This window comes from Ziziphus jujuba, chromosome 3 (assembly GCF_031755915.1).
Source record: "Ziziphus jujuba cultivar Dongzao chromosome 3, ASM3175591v1".
Classification (NCBI taxonomy): domain Eukaryota; kingdom Viridiplantae; phylum Streptophyta; class Magnoliopsida; order Rosales; family Rhamnaceae; genus Ziziphus; species Ziziphus jujuba.
In genome coordinates, this window is record NC_083381.1 from 33,898,197 (window position 1) to 33,919,886 (window position 21,690).

The 21,690-nt window shown below is 32.8% G+C and overlaps 2 protein-coding genes across 4 annotated transcripts; both read left to right on the forward strand.

The window, feature by feature from the left end:
• The first annotated feature begins 946 nt into the window (after window positions 1–946).
• On the forward strand, window positions 947–2,248 carry LOC112489094 (receptor-like protein EIX1). Its single transcript, XM_060815481.1, has 3 exons — window positions 947–1,265; window positions 1,450–1,557; window positions 1,671–2,248. The coding sequence occupies exons 1-3, from the start codon at window positions 947–949 to the stop codon at window positions 2,246–2,248; spliced, it is 1,005 nt and encodes a 334-aa protein (XP_060671464.1).
• Window positions 2,249–3,073: 825 nt separating this feature from the next.
• LOC107433502 (polyribonucleotide nucleotidyltransferase 1, chloroplastic) lies at window positions 3,074–17,066 on the forward strand. 3 transcript variants are annotated; one of them, XM_048477264.2, is made up of 25 exons: window positions 3,075–3,434; window positions 4,002–4,070; window positions 4,901–5,007; window positions 5,112–5,154; window positions 6,006–6,089; window positions 6,486–6,550; window positions 6,651–6,807; window positions 6,994–7,050; window positions 8,043–8,156; window positions 8,490–8,753; window positions 9,237–9,311; window positions 10,299–10,412; window positions 11,029–11,121; window positions 11,777–11,955; window positions 12,165–12,348; window positions 12,520–12,567; window positions 13,273–13,345; window positions 14,113–14,186; window positions 14,285–14,392; window positions 14,488–14,582; window positions 14,966–15,029; window positions 15,179–15,232; window positions 15,323–15,364; window positions 15,888–16,383; window positions 16,662–17,066. In XM_048477264.2, the coding sequence occupies exons 1-24, from the start codon at window positions 3,162–3,164 to the stop codon at window positions 16,278–16,280; spliced, it is 2,829 nt and encodes a 942-aa protein (XP_048333221.2). In that variant the 5' UTR covers window positions 3,075–3,161; the 3' UTR covers window positions 16,281–16,383; window positions 16,662–17,066. The 3 variants fall into 3 exon arrangements, with proteins under 3 accessions (XP_048333222.2, XP_048333221.2, XP_048333223.2); XM_048477265.2 differs by lacking the exon at window positions 8,043–8,156 and having other exon boundaries at window positions 3,074–3,434; XM_048477266.2 differs by lacking the exon at window positions 3,075–3,434 and having other exon boundaries at window positions 4,043–4,070; window positions 4,901–4,997.
• The last annotated feature ends 4,624 nt before the right edge of the window (window positions 17,067–21,690 follow it).

Here is a 21,690-nt window from a genome sequence, read left to right on the forward strand (position 1 = left end):
TTACGTTATTGCCTATATATATATAAATACATATATATATATATATATATATTATAGTGAGGCTCTAATTCAATATCAATAGTTATATTAGGTTAAATTGTAAAACACGCACGTGCCTATCCCATATTAATATGTATAGTGAAATAGTACTCTTCGTAAAATATTAAAATAATAATAATAATAATTAACCAAAAAAAAAAGGAAGGTAGTGTAATAAATATGGACCTCTCCTATTTATGTCTTCTCTTCCAGAAGACGAGAAAACTTTTGAGTTGAGAAAACTTTTGAGTCGTTTTGCCCTTCTAAAATTATTGGTTAGGTGCATGATTTCATTGGTTATGGATTACACTTATAATATATACATATATAGTTGTGTTGTAGAAAGTGTGCACCTATGTTATTGTGATTGTTAGCATCAAATTATATATAATTAATGGAATATATTATTTAATTATATGTAAATCATAATATATATATTGCTATTACATATAATTTGATGCACATAGCATTAATAATGTGGGCATGTACACGTACAATAATAAAGTTATATGTAAAAATTTCATGCATATGTGTTTTGACTAAATATTAAGCTTCGATTATTCCTAGATAAGCATTATTTTCTTTTAATTTTATCATAGGTTTATTATCACCAGCCAATGACATAATCAAATTAAAGATATATACTTGCTAAAAGCCATGCATGTCAGGGAAAAAAAGATGTTAGGGAATAGATTAGAAAATGAGACCCCATAAATAAATATTGAAAGCAAATTAATAGTGGCCAAAGGGTTGATTCTCAAGTCAATCAATGTAAGCACAAAGAAATTTAATATTCAACTACAAGTGCGCACACACACACACACATACACACACATATGTATATATATATATATATATATATATATCTTTGAAGTTGTGATCATCTTGCTTACTATAATTAACCACCATGGATAGATTATTATCTCACAGTTTTTTGCTAATTTCCATTCTTTTGTTGTGTAATTCCTTATTGAGATCATTAGGAGCTGTCAGGTGCAAAGATGGAGAAAGAGAAGCACTTCTCAAGTTTAAGGAAAATCTTAAGGATGATTATGATCTTCTTTCATCTTGGGGGCAAAGAAGAAGGAAGAAAGAGATTGCTGTCATTGGTTTGGAATTGAGTGCCAAAACAGATCTGGTCAATGTTATCGCGCTTGATCTTACTCATGATTCCATCTCAAGCAGTTCAAACTTCTCAAATGCTTTAAGACCCTGGATTTTGACAGGTAACTTAATGACTAATCTTCATTGATTGATTTGCATTATTTGACTTATTTGGATCTGAGTCAGATTGGCATGTTTATTTGGTTCTGAGTCAGATTGGCATACATTAACCTTGTGTCTAACAACTCAAATATATGTCATCTACAATATCTTCAACTGTTGGCCTTGTCTACGAAAACATCTCAGGAAGTCTTCCAAAGGCATGTTTCGGTAATTTTACTGAAATGAAGAAAGTTAGAGCCACAATTGCAACCATTTCTTATTCCTACATTAGCTCTCGTGGTCCAAGGGAAGGTAGGGTTGCAATTCAAGATGACAAAGTACAAATACTATGGAAGGGAAAACTCTCTGAATTTGGAAGTACTTTGGAACTTGTAAAGAGCATTATTTGTCATCCAACATGCTAGGTGGTGAAATTCCTAGAGAAATCACTCGACTTCATGTATTGGTTTCCTTAAATTTATCGAGAAACAATCTAAGCGGAGAGATTCCTGCGAAGATTGGTGACATGAAATCATTAGATGTTCTTGATTTATCGAGTAACCATTTATTTGGCCAAATTCCTCAAAGCCTCGCCATGATGGATCGGCTCGGTGTGCTGGACTTGTCGAAGAACAACTTGTGGGGTAAAATTCCAACAAGCACTCAACTTCAAAGCCATAATGCAAGTGCATACATGGATAATCCTGGACTCTGTGGAGATCCACTCCCTAGAAAGTGTCCAGGAGAAGAACAGTTCCCTTCCAAACCTACCAAAGAAGCTGTGGATGATCAAGAAGACGAAAACGAGTTTGTAAGCCGAGGATTCTATGTGAGTATGGGAGTTGGATATGTTGTGGGATTCTGGGGTGTTTGTGGAACATTGCTCTTTAACAAAACATGGAGATTGGCATATTTCAAGGTGTTGAATGATTTGGCTGATTGGATTTATGTAATGGTAGCGGTGCGCAAGGCAAAGCTCCTGAGGACGTTTAAAAGCTTATAGGTAGGTAAAATTATTAGTGTCTATCTAGCCACTCACAAACTTACAAAGTTCACCTTCACCATATTTTTATGTGCCATTTTTTTTCAACTTCCAAGTTTTCTTAAAATAGTTCTGAAGCTGCATAGTAAAAAAGTTTCTTAAAAGAGAAATTTAATTATTATTTGTATATCTTATATTTATACACACACACATATATATAGAGTAGTATTGTTTTTCCCCATATGTTGGTGGTTTATTTATTTTTCCTAGATTTAATTGGAAGGCTTTTTGCATGAGGAGAAATATGTTCCCTTCAGGTTAAGAATAAGCAAGCATTGGTGTGGATTTTTCATTTCAAAAGTATGTGAATATATTTATTAAATTTATTTATTCTGTTTTATCTTTGAATGTAGGTAAAGAGAAAAGATGCATGGGGAAAGTTCATTCAGTGACTCTTTAATATGTACTTGTATTAAGTGAAGGTAGTTGATTAAATAGTTGAGTTATTGTTATTTTATCGAAGTGGTTTATTGGTGGTTATATTTATGTAAAACTGTAATAATATTCAACATTCCGAATTCTTTTTTTTATTCAGTTTATTATATTAATAAACGCTGTTAATTTTGCTACACTTTTTTTTTTTTTTGAAAGTCTGTCTATCTATGTACAAAAATTACAATTTATACGCTCAGAATTAATTTTGTGGCAAATCTTCCTCATAAGGAATATTACAATTTATTAACAAAAAAAAAAAAAAAAAAGGAAGATTACAATTTATATATTTTGCTTTTTTTTTTTTTTTTTTTTTTTTTTTTTTTTGATTTTTCTTCTTAACCTCGCGCGCTATGGAAATAAGAAACGGATAAAGTTTTGCTCTATCACTCTTGCTCTTGCTTGCTCTTCATCCAGCTCCCAAACCCTGCGAAGCATAAAAATGCTCGCAAACCCTACTTCCAGGCCCTGTTACTCCCAATTTCTTCACCCAAAAAGCTCCAAGCTCTTCCTTTTCCCAAACTCTCATCGCAGCCTTACCTCCAGGGGGAAATCAAAGTTGGGTTCTTTTCCTCTGCTTCTTTCCAGAAACAATGCCAAGGGCTTTAGCGTCAGGGCTTTAGCTGACCCTCCAGTTTCCGAGGCTGTCGTCTCGGATGCCTCTCACGTTTTCCCTCAGCCTTACTCTGTCAAAATCCCCATTGGCGATAGACATGTGAGTTCCAGAATTTTGGTGGGGAAATGTTTATAAATTTTGAATTTTTAGTTACAAGTTTTGTGGTAATATTACTTTTCTCGAATTCACTTTCCAATGCCGTGATTTTTTTTTTCCGGGTTTTTCTTTTCCTTGTGAATTTATAGTGATAAATGAGATTTTAATTGAACTGGGTTGGACTAGTTCGTCAAGAACCGTGAAGTTTTTGGGGGAAAAAATGTCTTTATAGTGTTTTCAACAAAGTAATAGCTTTAAGTTTGCGAGAGGTTGAGTAAACAATATAAAGAAAACCCGCTCTGATTAAAAGAAATAATAATAATAAATGTATCTACTAAATACTGTTTTGCTAGTTGGGATATACTGCCAACTATTAGGTGAAGTTTTTGACATGTGAAATCTTGTTGTTAAAAGACTCTGCAAAACTGAACCTTGGTACCATGTTGTTTGTTGTTTATATATTTAGCCTTACTATATGCTATAAAACTGTGGTACATCTATATTATAGTTGACAAATGACAAACAAATACTAAATGATGGTTATGTAATATATATTTGTGATCTCTATAGATTCTGGTTGAGACTGGTCATATTGGAAGACAAGCCAGTGCTTCTGTTACTGTAACAGACGGAGAAACTGTAAGTTTTGACATTCTTTTAGAAAAAGAACTTTTAGTTCAAATTTCTAGAAGTGCATATTTAAGTTACCGTTGATCACTTATTTTTGCATTGTGATTTAGCTGAGTCTCTGTGTGTACATTGAGCATTGAGAGTGTTTGGTTTGTGTAAGGTGTGTCCTAGCTTGTGCTCTTCTTTACTGGTTAAATGCATTATGGGTTTATGTGGTAAAAAAAACTGGAAACGTTTGGGAGCTATGCTGTTTTGCCTAGTCTTTTGGTCATGATTCAAAAAAATGGTAGCTTGTTTTGGGTAAATCCCATGATGCTTTGTTAATTCGCAATTGATATATGTTTGTGACTTCTTATTGGAGATTGAATTATAAAGAGTTCATGGATTATCCATTTATATAAATTGTTCCTAGAAGTCTTTTTTTCCCTTACTGAAACATAAACCTTCCAGCTTGTGGGGGTGTTATATGCAAGGATACTTAGTAAGGGTCAGGCAAAACGTTTAAATATTCTTTATGTAGAGGTTGCATATGTACACTTTTATTAGAGAAAATCGAGTTCTAGAAATCCTCTCTTTCTTCTTCTTTCTTTGTTTTCTTCTAAAAAATAGCTTTCAAGGGAGCAGAAATTTCCAATATAAGTTTTCAGATTAAAAATTTGAAAACAAGGGACATCTTCTTGTCACTTTAAAAATACATCCCCCCCCCTCTTCAGTTTCTTAAAACTAAGTTCATCTACTTGTTTCTTGCAATTATCATCTTCAATTATAACTAATATCATCATGGTTTACTTTGGATTTTATTTATTTTGAAGAAACTAAAGAATTTAAATTCCTTGCAGATTATCTACACGTCTGTTTGTTTGTCTGACATTCCTAGTGAGCCTTCAGACTTTTTCCCTCTTTCTGTAAATTATCAAGAGCGTTTCTCTGCAGCAGGTCGGACTAGGTATCTCTTGGACTTCTGTTTCCCATTTTTTTAGTTAGTTTTAAATTTTTACTCATTTGTTAAAACTTTTTTTTCATGAATTTTATCTGTTGTTGTTGTTTCAGTGGAGGTTTTTTCAAACGGGAAGGGAGAACCAAAGATCATGAGGTATCCACTATCATTTGAGTGTCAAAAACCCTTTGATCCCATATGGTGCATTGAAACTTTCATGGTAATATCATAGTCATGTAAAGATTTAGGTATCAAGCGCTGGGTTTGGTAATTCCATTTTCATTCTCTCCATTTAGAATTCAAATTATTAGCAGCCCTGGTACTTTTGCAAGTGCTTGCTTTTGAAGTTTATATGTTTATCATAATTGTGTCCATGACTGAAAGCTGGTATTAGTTTAGGTTGTTCTTTTACACTTCTATCTAATTGGTTGTGATAACGATGTAGTATGAAAAGAAGCAAGAAGATGAAGGATAGATTACCAGTGTTACATTAGTAGAATTCTAGCAATCACTCCTAACAACCTTAGGCACCACAGTAGGTCTGTAGACCTGCTTTTTTGCTTCCTTTGCTGGAAAGTTTCACTGTTTCAATTTAGCCATGTTTCATTCATACTCTATTGTTATAGAGTTTTTGTAGGGCCCAAGACACATATGGATTTGAAAAGTACATGGACCAAAAGATAGACAAACAAAGCAACACAATAACTCACAATGCAATGTGTCTAACAACACTGTTGAATGTGGTTAACTTCTATGTGCATGAGTTTGATAAATTAATGAACATGCATCATTAAGGCAAGTTTAATGGACAAAGCTAAACTCTTCGGTCAACACATGTGGGCTTCTTTACCAACATATTATTAGGCCCAAAATAAGTCCAATATCATTTCTTTTTCATTATAACTAAAATTCGTTAAATTTATCTATTATTTATTTATAGTTATGTTCTATAAAACTTGATCTTATTTTTATGTAGGTGTGTTTATGTTAGTTTTTGTTGCATGCAGGTTCTTATCTGTAGATTGATTGATAGGCCTTTACGTCCAACTATGATGAAGGGCTTCTACCATGAAACTCAGATACTTTCTTGGGTGCGTCTAATGTGAATTTCTCTTGAATATTTCGACTTTTAAGATTATTTTTGGTAGTACTGCCAATTTCTTTTTCTTTTCCTTTTTATTTATTTTTAAAAAATTTAGAATGACCATAATTCACATTCTAGCAGAAAAGAAGAAAACACGTTCCTAACATCATTTAAACTGGAAAGGCTTGCAGTAATTATAGTATAGCTTGGAATCTATCTTTGAAGTAGTAGCTCACTCAAATTAACCATCAATCATTGTTAAGATTGGCAAGTATTCATATTGCAGGGACGAATAGGTTTTTTTGAGATATGTTTAAGTTGAGGTATCACAGGGATTGCCATTGTCTTTCTTGATTTACATTTGACTTTCCTCAGGACTTCCATTGTCTTCTTATGAATGCAGGTTTTGAGTTATGATGGTTTGCACTCCCCCGATTCTTTGGCAGTCACAGCAGCCGGCATTGCTGTGTATTTTTATTCAAATATTTATTTCCTTTATATTCTATGGAAAATATAGGACATATCAGTAATAGTGTTTGAGACACCTATGTTTATTGGCTGATTACAGTGCTCTTTCAGAAGTGCCAATTTCAAAAGCTATTGCAGGAGTTCGAATTGGTCTTATTGGTGATAAGTTTATTGTAAATCCAACAACTAAGGAGATGGAAAACTCTGAGTTGGACTTGTTGCTAGCTGGCACAGATAGTGCAATACTAATGATAGAGGTAGACTCCCAGTTGAAATTAACGGGCTCAATAAATATACAAATACAATTATTATTCAAAATACCTTTTAACTCAATACTTCTTTCTTTCTTTCCTCTTTTTGTTTTTTGTCCTTAGTAGACATTAATATGACAAAAGAATTCCATACTTACTTATTTCCAAGCTGATTCAGAATCATGGTTGCAGGGTTACTGTAATTTTCTTCCAGAAGAAAAGTTGCTGCAAGCAGTGGAAGTTGGGCAGGTTGTAACTTTGTTTAATTATGTAACCATGTTCAGTTAATACTTGTGATTATTTATCTCCGTCTTCTTAGTTTTAAACGGCTAATGCTATGCTCTCTATTAGGGGTAAAGAAAACCAATGCAGAAATATTACATTTTTCCCAAATTTTTCATGTGAAATCTACTAGAAAAGAAAGCATTAATAAGGCTGTATGCTAACATCGCCAGTATCTCTGGACTTCTTTTGTTGGGGGATGCAAGGCAGAGTCACCAGCAAGCGACTTTTGTTTCATTTTGTTGGAGAATAGTTTTTCAAGTAGACAAAACAAGAGGTGCTGGAATTATTCCTGATGGGATTGTAGTGAGAGGTTCAGTTTTGTGAAATACCTTGATTCTTTTAGTTATTTCAAAGCATGGGTGACGAGAAGGGTCTGTGTTTGCCAATCATATATGTCTTTGATTGGTCTAGGTGAATGGAAGCTCAGAGAAAAGCAAGTAGGACTATAATATATTAGAAAGACAGTATCTAAATTGATGTGGGATCGGAGGGAGTGTTGTTGGTAAACAAACTTTATTGGGAATGTTTACCAAATAAATTTTTTTATATAACTGTTTTTGGTGTTTTAGGATTTTATATTGGTTTGGGTATAATTTGGATTTGATTTGATCCTGTTGGATGAAATTAAATGGAATTCACTGAGTTTCTATTTCTAATGCAGTTTTTACTTATAATGCAAATGTCTACAGTCTATTATCTAATGATGTTACTAGATGATTAATGTTTGTCATCATCTTTAAAATGACTTTAATATGAGTATTTTCCTTATCTAGATGATTTTATTCCTGCTGCTTTGTTTACACTGGGTTATGCATAAAAAACATTTGAAGCAAATACCATGTGTTTGTTTTTACTATATTTTACATGGTTAGGTTTAATTGTCAGGTGTTTCTTTAATCCTTTATTGGAAAAATCTGTGAAGATGAGTAAACTTTTGCTTATTTCACCAATACCAGGATGCAGTACGAGCAATTTGCAATGAGGTAGAGGCTTTGGTTAGGAAGTGTGGGAAACGAAAAATGCTTGATGCTGTCAAATTACCTCCTCCTGAACTATATAAGCATGTTGAAGTATGTGTTATCTTTCATTTTGCTTTGAGAAAACATTCTCTTCTAGTGATTTTTAACGAGAAAACATTCTCTTCTAGTGATTTCTAACTGTTTAGCTGCACCGAGGCAACCTCATTGGGGCAGGATTAGGAGTTCCAGATAGGAAAGAACTTTTATTTAGTCGGTTTGTCTTGCCAGCATTCCATCGTATTAAATGACAATTTATTATTCTTCTCTATTCCTTTAATTTTGTTCTTTTTAATTAGATTTCCAGTCCTCATGTTTTGTCAGATGATGTGAAGTTAGCATATGGAAAAGGCTTAGTGGTAAGATATAATTATGAACCATGTACAGGAAATTGCAGGTGATGAGTTGGTACGAGCCCTACAGATTAGGAACAAAATACCAAGACGGAAAGCCCTCGCATTGTTGGAAGAAAAAGTTTTAACAATACTTACTGAAAAAGGATATGTTAGCCCTGATGCAGCTTTAGGAGTTGTTGAAACAATACCTGAAATATTTGAGGATGAAGATGAGGATGAAGAGGTGGTTGTGGATGGTGAAGTGGATGAAGGTGATGTCCATATAAAGCCTACTCCAAGAAAAGCAACTCCCTTGGTAAAGATCTACTTATCTATTGTTTCTTTCATGAGTTCCTTTTAATAACTGGAAGTTAGTTACATTTTCTTGTAAGATAATGGGCTTCTTCTTCTTCTTCTTCTTAAGTCATGTGCTCATTGTTCTATTTGTGATCTGTTGTGAACTGCTGTAAGGTTTTTCCCCAATTCTACATCATCTTTTTTTAAATTTTTTAATGAGTTTCTATTTCCTATGAAAGTAAATTTTTAGGCATTTCTGTTGAAACTTGTGAGCAACCTTAGAATCAAATTAGTTTCACACTAGTAACATGCAAAACAACAATTTCATGAATAAGCCTTGGCTGAAGTAGATTGATCACCTGCTGATGTTACTGCCATTCTATTTTTGCTTTAATGAATAACCTTAGATTGAGGTAAATACAGCCACTTTTATTTTTCAAAATTTTGATGGAGGACATTTTGATGATGCAAGAACTAATGATGTGTCATTCTTATATTTTAGCTGTTTTCAGAAGTTGATGTAAAGCTAGTATTTAAGGAAATTTCATCTATGTTTCTGCGCCGACGCATTGTGGAGGTATGTTTATTCCTTTCATTTGAAAGAGTCCCAACTAAAGTTTTTTGTTTCATTGGAAACATGTATTGATGATTGTGTGTTAGAAATAATAGTGAAAATTTGCACCTCACTCATAAATAAACAATGGGTTTCCCTTTTTATTAAACGATTTGAACTATATGAAAATCATAAACTGATTACTGCTTTGACAGCTTGTGTATTTTGGTCATTTAAATTGTTAAGCTTTATTATGTATGAGAAATCTGGATTCAATCTATACCTAAAAGCATGGACGCAGATACAATATTGTTAAAAATGCATAATTCGTTATGTTTATTTCTTTCATTTGAAAGAGTCCCAAACTAATGTTTTTTGTTTCATTGGAAGCATGTAACGAAGATTGTATGTTGGCAATAATAGTGAATTTGCACCTCATTCATAAATAAACAACGGGTTTCCCTTATTTAATGAATTTGAACTACGTGAAAATCATAAACTGATAACTGCTTTGGCAAGAATTGGTGTAGATCATGATATGGCCTTTGTAATGTACTTTAGGTGTAGGCATAAACACTAAATTATAATTATGCTTTATTTAAGCTCTTTTGCCTTACTCTTTTTGGTTTTTTATTTTTTATTTTATCATTTAGTTTGGACTCTCTTGTATAAGTAGATTTATTGAAGACCTAATTATTTGCTTACATTAGCATATATTGTCAATATTGATCTCTTGCTCATTTTGAAACAGTGTTGGACAAAAATACTACATTGATTTTCTGATATATTGCCAAAACATCTTGTAGAGAAAATGTAAACCTATTTTGTGTGTGTAAAATGTACTTAGGATTGGAAATTTCATGATTGTATTCAATTTTCTAGTTTAGAAACTCAATGAAGACAGCATGCCTTTAACTGTGTGCTAAAATGGTAATTCAAATTGCACAATTAGTAGTATGGTGCTAGTTACTCTCATTGCTTAAATACTATTCTTTATACATTTTCTTACAGGGTGAAAAAAGAAGTGATGGCCGCACTGCCAATGAGATACGTCCAATTAACTCAAGATGTGGACTACTTCCTAGAGCGCATGGAAGTGCTCTTTTTACACGTGGGGAAACACAGGTTTGTGCTGTACAATTCTCTATCATAAATACTTAGAGTCAAAATCTGCTTTTTACCAGATTTCTTGGTTATTACTTGTCTACATGTAATGCATGTTTCTGTGATGGCTGTGCTTATATTTAGCATGTTTGTAACTTCTGATTCGTGGAGCTACATTTATCAAATTCAGGGTTGACATTGTTTAAAAAGAACAGGAAAAAAGAAAAAGGATGCAAAGACCAATTTGACATTGGTGCCAAAGTTGAATTTGCTTCCCCTGAATTGAATAAGTAGAGTGAGAAGGCAAACATATCTTTATCTTTTGAGCCTTTGTGCTTTATATTACTATAGAAATCAATCAACAATATTTGCTATTATATTTTGTAAATTTTAGTTTACAATTATGCTTGGTATCCTATCCATTTTTATGGTATCATGCCCTATGTTCTTGTTTTGTGAGCATCAGTCAAGTTTCCAGCCAAAACTAATTCTGGAGACAAATATGTCATATATGCCCCATTTTTAATATGCAATTGGAAAACCTAAATTAGCATTCCATTTCTTGTGCATATTATGATGTTTTAAATGCTGCTTATAGTCTCTTTGACCTCTTATTTTATTTTTGTGTATTTTACAGTCATTGGCTGTTGTTACACTTGGTGATAAACAAATGGCACAGAGAATAGACAACCTCGTAGGTGTGGATGATTTGAAGAGGTTTTATCTCCAGGTGTCATTGAAATTTATCTCTCGCTTTTCTTTATTATATGATGTGGCAATCCCTTCTTTTCTTTGGGCCAATTGGCAAGGCACCTGAGCACATATCCCTGCTTACAACTACGAATATGCTTTGCAAGTCTGTTGCTTAGAACATAGACCATCTTTTCCCATCCTTTACAGATAGTAGAAAAGTTGATCCTTCAATTGGTTTATATGCTTCATTAATATTTCCATTTTCCTTTAGCATAACATGAATAGTGTTACAAGTCTCCAAAGCATGATCTGTTAGGTAGTAGCCTGACTGATCTATCCAACCAACAGAATACAGACTCAAACTCCCTTTCATGTGTAGGCCAACCCAATAACTGTCAACCAAATGGTGGGCCTTATACATGTATGATCATATAAGTTAACAGAAACAAGGGGCCACGAAAGTTAGAACACTAGAACAAAGACAACATACAAATACCATATTAAACAACCAAAACCTAAAAGCTTGAGTTGTTAGGAGGTGAGCTAAACTATGTACATCAAGTCAGCTTTCCGTTCGCTAAAGAGTAGCTCCTCTTGTTTGGCCATGAAGTGGAGGACTGTTTCTTGGTTTGGAAACAACAAATTGTTAATCATGTTACCATATGTATTGATTTTGCTTTCTGATTTTTCAGTATTCATTTCCTCCTTCATGTGTTGGGGAAGTTGGACGTATTGGTGCTCCTAGTAGGAGAGAAATTGGTCATGGAATGCTTGCAGAGAGAGCCCTTGAACCAATTTTACCTTCTGAAGATGATTTTCCTTACACCATACGTGTTGAAAGTACCATCACTGAAAGCAATGGATCCTCAAGGTAAATACTTTTCAAATTTATTGATCAAATATGAAATAATTTTTTGTTGGTTTTTGTTATTTGATAATATAAAAGAACTTTCAAGAACATGTTTAATTATTGTCATGAATATTCTGTATAGGTACACTTCTTTTTTCTGAGAAATGCATATAAATTAGTTTACTATATGATATATCTTATATAAATATAGATATTTACTTTTGTAACAGTATGGCATCCGTATGTGGCGGCTGCTTAGCATTGGAAGATGCTGGGGTTCCAATTAAGTGCTCTATTGCTGGAATAGCTATGGGTATGGTACTGGACACTCAGGAATTTGGCGGTGATGGTACTCCACTTATTCTATCTGACATCACCGGATCTGAAGATGCCTCTGGAGATATGGATTTTAAGGTCCTATGTTTAAAGATTTGTTCTTATCTATTCTACCTTGTTGGTTTTTGTTTAAAATTTTACATCATCTCTAGTCGATATGAGTTAAGTGTTAGTTCCACATTAGCTGCACAAGTACAATAAAATAATGATAGAAGCAAAATGTTGTAGTGAGTAATTCAGTAATTGCAGATTGCTGGAAGTGAAGACGGCATAACTGCATTTCAGATGGACATAAAGGTAAGTTGTTGCATTCTGGTTCAATGTTCTTTATTATTTATGTTTATGTTTTTCATTTTTGCAATGGAATTCCTTGTTTTCATCAAAGTCAACATGCTACTCTAGCCTCCTTCCTGCCAGCCCTTTTTCTCCATGTGGTTATATGTAGAGAAAGATGGAAAGATGAAGATCTAAAGGTTATACTTGTGGTCCCTCATGTATTAATTCTCTAATGTGGGTCCTCCAAATTCAAATATTTCAATTTAGGCCTTGTAAGTATAAATTGAGTTGAATGAATGGAAACCAATATTTTGATGGAAAACAATATTTTGATGGAAAAAATATGTGCAACCGTCCAAGTATAAATTCTTTTGAAGGAAACTGTTCTTTTTCAGTTGTACATTTCCATAGGTTTATTTATTTATTTATTTAAATCAACTTTGATTTTATTCACTGTCAATGAAGTGTGATTGAACCCATGTAATAATTACTAGGCTCTTACTAAAACTTTTTAAGTTACAGGGCTCTCATTGATAACTATATGAAATTAAGAGTGATGAGTATATTTTTACTCAAAATATCTGTTTGGCCCACTGTTTCAAAACAGTTTTCTGTTTTTGAAAACAGAAAACAGTTTTCAAAAACATTTATAATGCATTTGGCTGTTGATTTCTAAAAACAGTTTTGAACCACCAAAAATAACTAGTGACCTATCTCCTTTGTTAGGTGGGTGGAATTACTTTGCCTGTTATGAGAAAGGCACTGCTACAAGCAAAGGATGGCCGGAAGCATATTCTTGGTAACTTTTAGTAACATGCACTTGAATTTCATGAAAATTTGTTCGTTAAAACACTTTGGCTTTGTGTCCTGTTCATCTCCAGTAACTTTTAGAAAACCAAATCCATGTTCACAAATTTATAAATGTTTGTGTAGTATTACTGTGAAAATGTGTTAAATTGCCTTTCAAACCAGTGGCACTTACTTAGAAACAAAAAAATAAGTAAAACCAAAGCATTCCATCCTTCTGTTCTAATTTGTAATTTGCATCTTGTATATACCACTCAATTCAGGCTTCATAGGAGCTGATAGATTTAGAGTTAAGTAGAATTTGACGCTGATGCTGGTTTATCCTTTGTGTTATATAATATTTCTTAAATTAAAATGACTTCTCACTTTAGCAAACTTGGAACATTAGCAGAAAAAATAAGTCTTTCTAATATTTATATTGGAATATATTGTAAAGTTGTTAGTTCTTCTGTGTAAAATATCACCATGCTGCCAGTAGTTGTTTTTAAGTACAAATTTGTTCTCTAAAATCAATTAATTTTGCTCCCTTGTTTTGTTAATTTGAATGTGGTCTGCGAGTAATTAAAGATGTTTACTTTTTAACTATAGGTTAGCTCTATATGATCCTGTTCTATATTGATTCTAAAGAGCCACATAGGTGGTGGTCTTTTGTTAATTTAGTATTTCTAATATAACTTTCCAGCTCATTATGTTTTATCATGTCCTGTTAATTAGAAAGTGAAGTTGACTCTTCTTTTTCTTTTGTATTGAAAAACTCAGCTGAAATGTCAAAATCCTCACCTCCCCCTTCGAGAACCCTGTCTAAGTATGCCCCATTGATACATGTCATGAAGGTTAGTGGACACTATAAACTCATATTTGCTCTGCCAGTTGGAACGGATGATCTACTTTGTGCAATATGCTTCTTGTTTCTCATCTTGTTTTAATATAGGTCAAACCTGAGAAAGTAAATTTAATCATTGGTACTGGTGGGAAGAAGGTGAAGAGTATTATAGAAGAAACCGGAGTAGAGTCTATTGACACACAAGATGATGGGATAGTAAGTTTTCAATAGGGAACCTTACCAATTGGTTGGTAATTATTTTCACATAACATTCGCCCTAAGGAATATTAACAAATTTACGGTTTATCCAGGTGAAAATTACTGCAAAGGACTTGTCCAGTTTAGAAAAGTCTAAAGCTATTATAAGTAATTTGACAATGGTTCCGACTGTTGGTGATATATACAGGTATCTTGAAAATATTATTATTTTATTTTATTTTTTATCTTTTTATGTTTTGCTTTGTTGGGTTTTCCTGTTTTGACATAATGAAATAGTGTACTTTCGTTGGAAATGTTCCCTAATAAGGTTGTTGCAATTTTATTTAATGAATGAAATTGTACAAGCCAATAAAACATAGACTGGATATCCTTTTGCGAAATTTTGTTTAAAACTTACTAGTACTCTCTGGCATTGATTTCATAGTTATTTTAGATTTTCTGGATCTTGCAACCATATTAAAAGTCAATTTGTCCAAAAACTTATTATGGAGTTCCCATGTGTAACATTGCATCTTGTTTGTTTCTTGGTGTACTATACTATGAGTTCTTGACGTAGCGGTCTCTTATTAGGAACTGTGAGGTCAAATCAATAGTTCCTTATGGAGCTTTTCTCGAGATAGCACCTGGGAGAGAGGTATGGTTTATTGCTTCTGGCAACTAACTTATCATTTGTTTTTCGGTGTACATTTTGTAAATCTTTATGTTATTCTAGGGGATCTTCCTATGGATGGTATTGGGATTGAAAATTCGATATTGACATCTCAATTATCTTTTCTTTTGCAGGGACTTTGCCATATCAGTGAGTTGAGTTCAGATTGGCTGGCAAAGCCAGAAGATGTACGCACATATATTTTATGCTATTACTTCCATAAATCTTTATCTACATATCATGGTGGATTTGAGTTTTCTGTTGTTATTTTGTGTCAGGCTTTTAAAGTTGGAGACCGTTTTGATGTTAAACTTATCGAGGTATAAAATCTACCATTCCTTAATTATTCTAGTGCAACATGTTCACTTATGATTTTGGGCATTAGCTTATCATTATACTCTTTACATGTTCACTTATGATTTTGGGCATTAGCTTATCATTATACCCTTTAGCAGATACTTGTCCTTAGTTAGACCCTACGAACCACCAAAATTAATATTTGAGATTGCATACCAGATAACAAGAGAAGCTATTTTCTACACTCTTTAATACCCTTTAACAAAGACAGTAGGCTTTCTTCCCACCTTCCATTATTGATGTTTAAAAGTTGCTTTCTTCCCACCTTCCATTATTGATGTTTAAAAGTTTTAAAAGGATTCTTAAATGGGAATGGTTTTTTGTGATGATAGCGGTGATCTGCCTCGTAGAGGCTGTTTCTCTGTTTTAGCTTTCTTATAAGCTGTATCATTCTTTTTGCTCCTTACTTTCTGTTGATGAAATTTGCTTTAACTCAGAGTTCTGGTGCAGAAACTTCTCTCTGATAATTACATGCATGTAATACAGGTAAATGATAAGGGACAACTTCGGCTTAGTCGCCGAGCATTACTTCCTGATTCAGATCCAGAGAATGCAAGTGCAAAACAACAAACAGGTGACTCCAAAGATAGTGCAGCTTCAACAAGAACCCCTGACAAGGGTTCACCTAAGAAAATACTATCAGAAGAAAACATTGAACAGCCTGAGGATAAAACTAAAGCTACACGTTCGACTAAAAGTAATTTGGCTGAAAGTACTCTACTCCCACAAAAAAAGTTCATCAGGAGATTAGTTAGCACAGGCAAAGATGGCCCACAAACCAGCAAAGATAAGACAAAGAAGAGCAGCAGTAAAGCAGTCAGTAGTGTCTCCAGCAAGGACAAAAGTAGTTTAGTGAATGGAGAAGCTAATATTGGATAGGTAGGAAAATTGCTCTCTTGCATTACTGACAAGAAAAATGAGTTGATCTCGTTTCACATGTGGAGAAGATGTTCCAAGGGCCTTCACAGCAAAATTAACGATGGTATGAACTGCTTACTTGGTTTTTCTACCTTTCTTTTTGTTCTGAAGAGAGAGAAAAACTGAGTAAAGTTGGTAATTTTGGACACAACCCACCAAGCTAACTGAAATGATATACAAGAAGCCAAACCCAAAAATGAAAAGTCTTTTATGGATCTTATTATTTATCTTTGCTTTGTTGATACAGTACTGGTTTAAAGTTTAAAATATGGATTTTACTACATTTTATTTGCTTTTTATGTTACAATTCATTATGAATAATGATTTTTATTTTTACTCCAGAGTTGAACATGGACAGCATTGATTTCACAATTGGGGAAGCAGTCGATGCCATTGAAATTGACGTGGTTGATGTTGATATTAGGGATGATCCTCATCTCAATCGTCCAGTTTATGTCCAACTTGTTATATAGTTGAAAGTAAATTCATGTATCAAAAACTTCCAAATTTCTTATTTTGATTTTTTGGTTAATAATTCTTTGAAGACTTGTTTTTTTCCCAATGGGTTCATCTGTTTGGAAATCTTCGTAGTTGGTATAATTTGGATCGCACTGTACTGCGTTGATTTTGATGGCATCATAATATGATGGAAAGGAAATGTGTGGCTGGATTTATTGTTTCAACATTAAGTTGTAAGTTATGTTGGATACTCATTATATCATATGATTTGATGTAGATTTAATTTTAGTACAAGTACTTTAGAAATTTCAGTAATTTGGATGGCTGACGGGTGGATATTTTTATTTTTATTTTTAAGAAATTATAATATCTCATTGATGAATTTAGGTAATGTTATTATCAATGTCGTTTAGGTCAATTGTTGGTTGTTTTAGTGTCTTGTTTATTAAATGTGGAATAATAAGATTTTGTTTTTGCACCACGTTGTTGTATTGTCACTTTGGAGACAAATGGATTAAAATTCACGCTTTATTTTGTTCATCTATACTTTATGATAGATGGGATTCCAGATTATCTATATTTATGTCTATGATTTTGAAGATTAAAAATTTTAAAATTGTTTGCCATTTTTCAAAATTAGAACAAATGCAATACAAAGAAAAACATAAACGGTGTGTTTTTTTTTTTTTTTTTTCTCTGATAAATGGTGTGATTATATTTTAAATTATTAGCTGTATTTTTAGCTTTGCTTGGTACCAGTATTTGCTTTGCAGCAGTAATAAGCAGCAATTAATTATAATAGAAAAAAAAAAGAATAGGATGATAAAAATAAAATAGGAGATGGAAAAAAAAAAAAAATTATACTAGATTATTAATGGACCACGATGATTTTTTTACGTACTTCAAAAACCAAAATTGTTTTACTATATGATCATTAGAATCCATGGAGAAGACTAACAAATTACTATATTATCTTCAAAATTAAACAATGAGGTTTTTATACAGGAATAGTGAATCGTACTAAAATGTAGAACTTTAATCTTTGAATTTTAGTCCTAGTCAATATTAGACTTGATACATTATTTTCTCTCACTCACTCACCTCGTACCTCTCCATTGTTACCTCTTCTTGAAAATGCGATGCCAACACCAGTTAAACTCCATGGCCTTGCTTTAATCATAAATAAAAAGTTCCATGCATGTAAACTTGTCAAGTCTTTCTACTTCTACTTTTTCTTTTTCATCCTTTATATATATATATATATATATTCTTCATTCCTTATCACAACCTGCAATTATGCTAATCTATAATTTCTTGTGGGCTTTCTGAGTTTGTTCTGCCTTTTCGGTAGTCAAAACATTAAGGGAACCATGAATTTTTTGCTAACATGATAATTATTTATTATATGATTTTGAAATTAATTAAACTAACAATTTTGAATGAATGGGGATTAATAAATATAATTTGTATTATTAATTTGAAAGTTCACTTTTGGGAGAGATTAATATTATTCCAGATCAATGAGGGCAAAACACAATCAAATAGTCCCTTCCTCCCTGTAAAAATATGTATATATATATATCTTTTTTTTTCCCCTACTTTTTCTTCATAAAAAAACATATCTAAAATTTGATTACGGAAATCAGTAATTGACATCGATTTCTGGTTAGGAAAGTTTTGTTTGTCGATATATTTCATCCAACAGTGCTCTGGCTTCGCTACTGCCTGTCTCTGTGTGTGTGTGTGTGTGTGAACTCCAACTCCTCCAGAGAGGTGGCATACCCATCCCAAGACGACCTTTTTCTACAAAGAAGACCTTCGAAATCCATTCAGCCCGAAACTACGGTGTACATATCTTAAAGCTCGTTCCCAAGTGCCACCATTCAAGAAGTGCTTCATCATCTACCAGCGAGCTCTCAAAGCTCTCCCTGGTATCTACAAGCTATAAATGCCACACTTACCTCCGCAAGCGCCTAGAACTGGCACGCCACCTACCCATCACTCATCCCCACTACGAAACCCTCAACAACACTTTCGAGTGGGCTCTGATTACCATGCACAAAACGCCCACAATCAATCTGGATGATGTACCTTCACAATATTTGGATCTGAATGGTTTTTGCACTATTTATGTTTGAGAAGCAGGAATTAAAGAACTGTTTGTACCTGGACTGAGTACTCTGGCTTATGGTAAGGAAATTAGAAATATGAAATTTCTCATGACACAAGGTTTCTCCAACTCTTGTTACAAATTAAGATAAGTTTATTCCAAAGTTGAAGCATGGAGTAACAGTTATAATCAAGTTCAGTATATTCCAACTAACATAAAAGTTTAATTTATTCAAAATGAAAAATGATATAAAACTACGAAAGACAATAACAAAATAAATCAGCTATGTGTATGGCTCCTTGACATACTCCACCACAAGTATTATATCCCAGGGCAAAGCAAGTTGTATTGCATTCTTTCATCGTAGCACATGGACCAACATTTTGATTCACAATGCCATCAGTATCTTCAGCAACTCCTGTATTCCCTTCAATATAAAAACAATTTGTCAAAAATTCTATAAATGAATGATTAATTTAGGATGAGTTAATTTGAATATTTTGCATAATTTAAGAAATATTTCCATGATATATATATGATCTCACCTGACCAAACAAGTAGCAAAGCCCAGCAAAGAAACCCCAGAAATAAGCATTTTGAGGGAGAATAAACAATACTAGCATGCGTTGCTACTTAATTACTTTTTCTTGTCTAATTTATATACTGCATTTGGGATGAACTATAAACAAAGAAGTGAATTAGCAAGTTAATTTTTTACCAAATTCACTTTCAGAAATGTGTTTCTGTTTTTGAAATGGAATGTAAAACAGCTCTATCAGCTTACAATTTGAAGATTCCACACCCTTTATCTGTCATAATAAGGTGAAGAACCGAATTAGGAAAGAAATTGAGGCTTTTAAACTATAAATAGGAAGCTTTAAAAATTTCAAAAAATCAAGAACACCCAAAATGCCAAGTGACTTTTGTAAGTCTGCAAATTAATTTATTGCATCTTTAAATTTTATTAAAACATCTTCAATAATTTTGTCTATTTTTTAATTTTTTTACCACGTAAAAAAAATATAGGTAACTATTAAAAAAACTTTTCTCATAGATCTGTCTAATCACCTCATGAAGCTGATATGGTTAAAAAAAAAAAAAAAAAAAAAAAAGGGGGATAATGTCACTTCGGAAGGGTTTGTTAAACATTTGAAAATTTTAAAAAGTCAATTATTTCAAAAAAAATATATTAATTAATTAATTAATTAATATCGATAAATATTTTTTTTATATATTACTATTATTAAGAACGATTTTAAAATTGAAAGAACATTAATACTATATAAATTTAGATTGTGTCAATTTTTATAATACATAAACAGTAATCCATGTTCACCATTGAAAATATTCTTATATATATGCATGATATTTTTTCTGAATAATAATCAACGTAATAAGAATAATTAAATACTATTTCCATAAAAAAAAAAAAAAACAACTAATTAAATACTACTTACATAAAAAACGATCTTTACAAAACTAACCGACTACCTCCAACAATATATTAGTCTTCTTCTTGATTAATATAATATATGTTAAGCTCAAAGAGTGCGGACTGCAAGGAGATTTTTCAGATCACCTACCAAAGCTCAAACAAGTTTTCTGTATGTTCTAACCAGAAAATATATATCTTACCGGTTTAAATTATGCCTAAATCTAATTAATTGGTTAAAATATTTATCAAATCTTGATGATGGTTGCAAAATCATAGGATGGTGAATCCCACCCCACACTCCTTAATTGACAAGTGATAACCTCACTTATATGATGTCATTTCATTAGACAGACATACCTCTCCTCAAACGATTACAATTGGGCTTGCCACCTCCCATGGTCTCTTAATCTTAGGCTTCACCAAATTTATTTGCACAAAGAAACAATTTTGAAATGGGAGAGTGATGAGAAAGAAAAACATGTGGCAGAAACTTCACAATGTCTGGTTTCACAACTAACTTCTTTCGTGACCACTAAACCAAGCATTATCCTTCAACCTGTTTGGCATTTTACTCCATTGTTGTCCTTCAACCGGCCTTCTCATTAGCATAGCTATTATTTTATTCGTATATCCCATTGATATTCCAATAACCATTCCGGATTCAGACCCCGTTAGTACAACCTTCAAGTCAAAGCATACTTTTTGCTCAGAAGTGTCACCTTCTTGATGGAAGTTGGTGAAGATTTTGTGCCTCCTTATTGCTGCATATAGTTTGGACATTGGAAATTCACATAACTAAGCCTAAGTTTTCACTGTAAGAACTATTATTGAATGTGTCCAGCCAATCTACTTTTTATAAGGTTTAACACCGGCCTCAAATATAGTGCTTCAATTAGAACTAGGCAAAAGGAACTGGTAAGGTTCAGCTGGTTGAATGGTAAAGAAACATGTTTTTGAGGTTCGGTAGGTGACAAACTAAATCCAGAAGGCATTATAGAGGCATCTGAAATCATTGACTATGAGGATTAGCCAAAGGGTGTTGTTGTTGGATATTATATGAAAAAGTGTTTAAAATGAAGGCTTAAATTTGAGGAGATTAAAAAAATACTTGTTTGATAAAAGAAAAGAGGATGGCCGAGATTAAGTAAAATTGAAAGAAGAGGAGCCCAAAAAATACAGAAAGAATGCATGTTATAATTTTTTTATTTTCCAAAATTGATACAAAATAAGAGTACAAACCTATATATAAGCTAAAAGAGGCGGTTCCAAAGTAACTACCACCATATGCATGCTTTGCTGTTTTATTTTCTATACAAGTAAAAATACAACTCATGAGGACACATGTCAATCTATCAATTATCTGATCA

What these genes read in the sequence shown, in the direction of transcription:
- LOC107433502 (XM_048477264.2), top strand. Translation starts at nt 3,162, where the DNA reads ATGCTCGCAAACCCTACTTCCAGGCCCTGTTACTCCCAATTTCTTCAC. An exon ending in TGAAGAGGTTTTATCTCCAG is followed by an intron (nt 11,122 to 11,776) that starts GTGTCATTGAAA and finishes CTGATTTTTCAG; the next exon opens with TATTCATTTCCTCCTTCATG. An exon ending in AGATAGCACCTGGGAGAGAG is followed by an intron (nt 15,030 to 15,178) that starts GTATGGTTTATT and finishes TTTCTTTTGCAG; the next exon opens with GGACTTTGCCATATCAGTGA.
- LOC112489094 (XM_060815481.1), top strand. Translation starts at nt 947, where the DNA reads ATGGATAGATTATTATCTCACAGTTTTTTGCTAATTTCCATTCTTTTG. An exon ending in AAGACCCTGGATTTTGACAG is followed by an intron (nt 1,266 to 1,449) that starts GTAACTTAATGA and finishes AAAACATCTCAG; the next exon opens with GAAGTCTTCCAAAGGCATGT. An exon ending in CTCTCGTGGTCCAAGGGAAG is followed by an intron (nt 1,558 to 1,670) that starts GTAGGGTTGCAA and finishes CCAACATGCTAG; the next exon opens with GTGGTGAAATTCCTAGAGAA.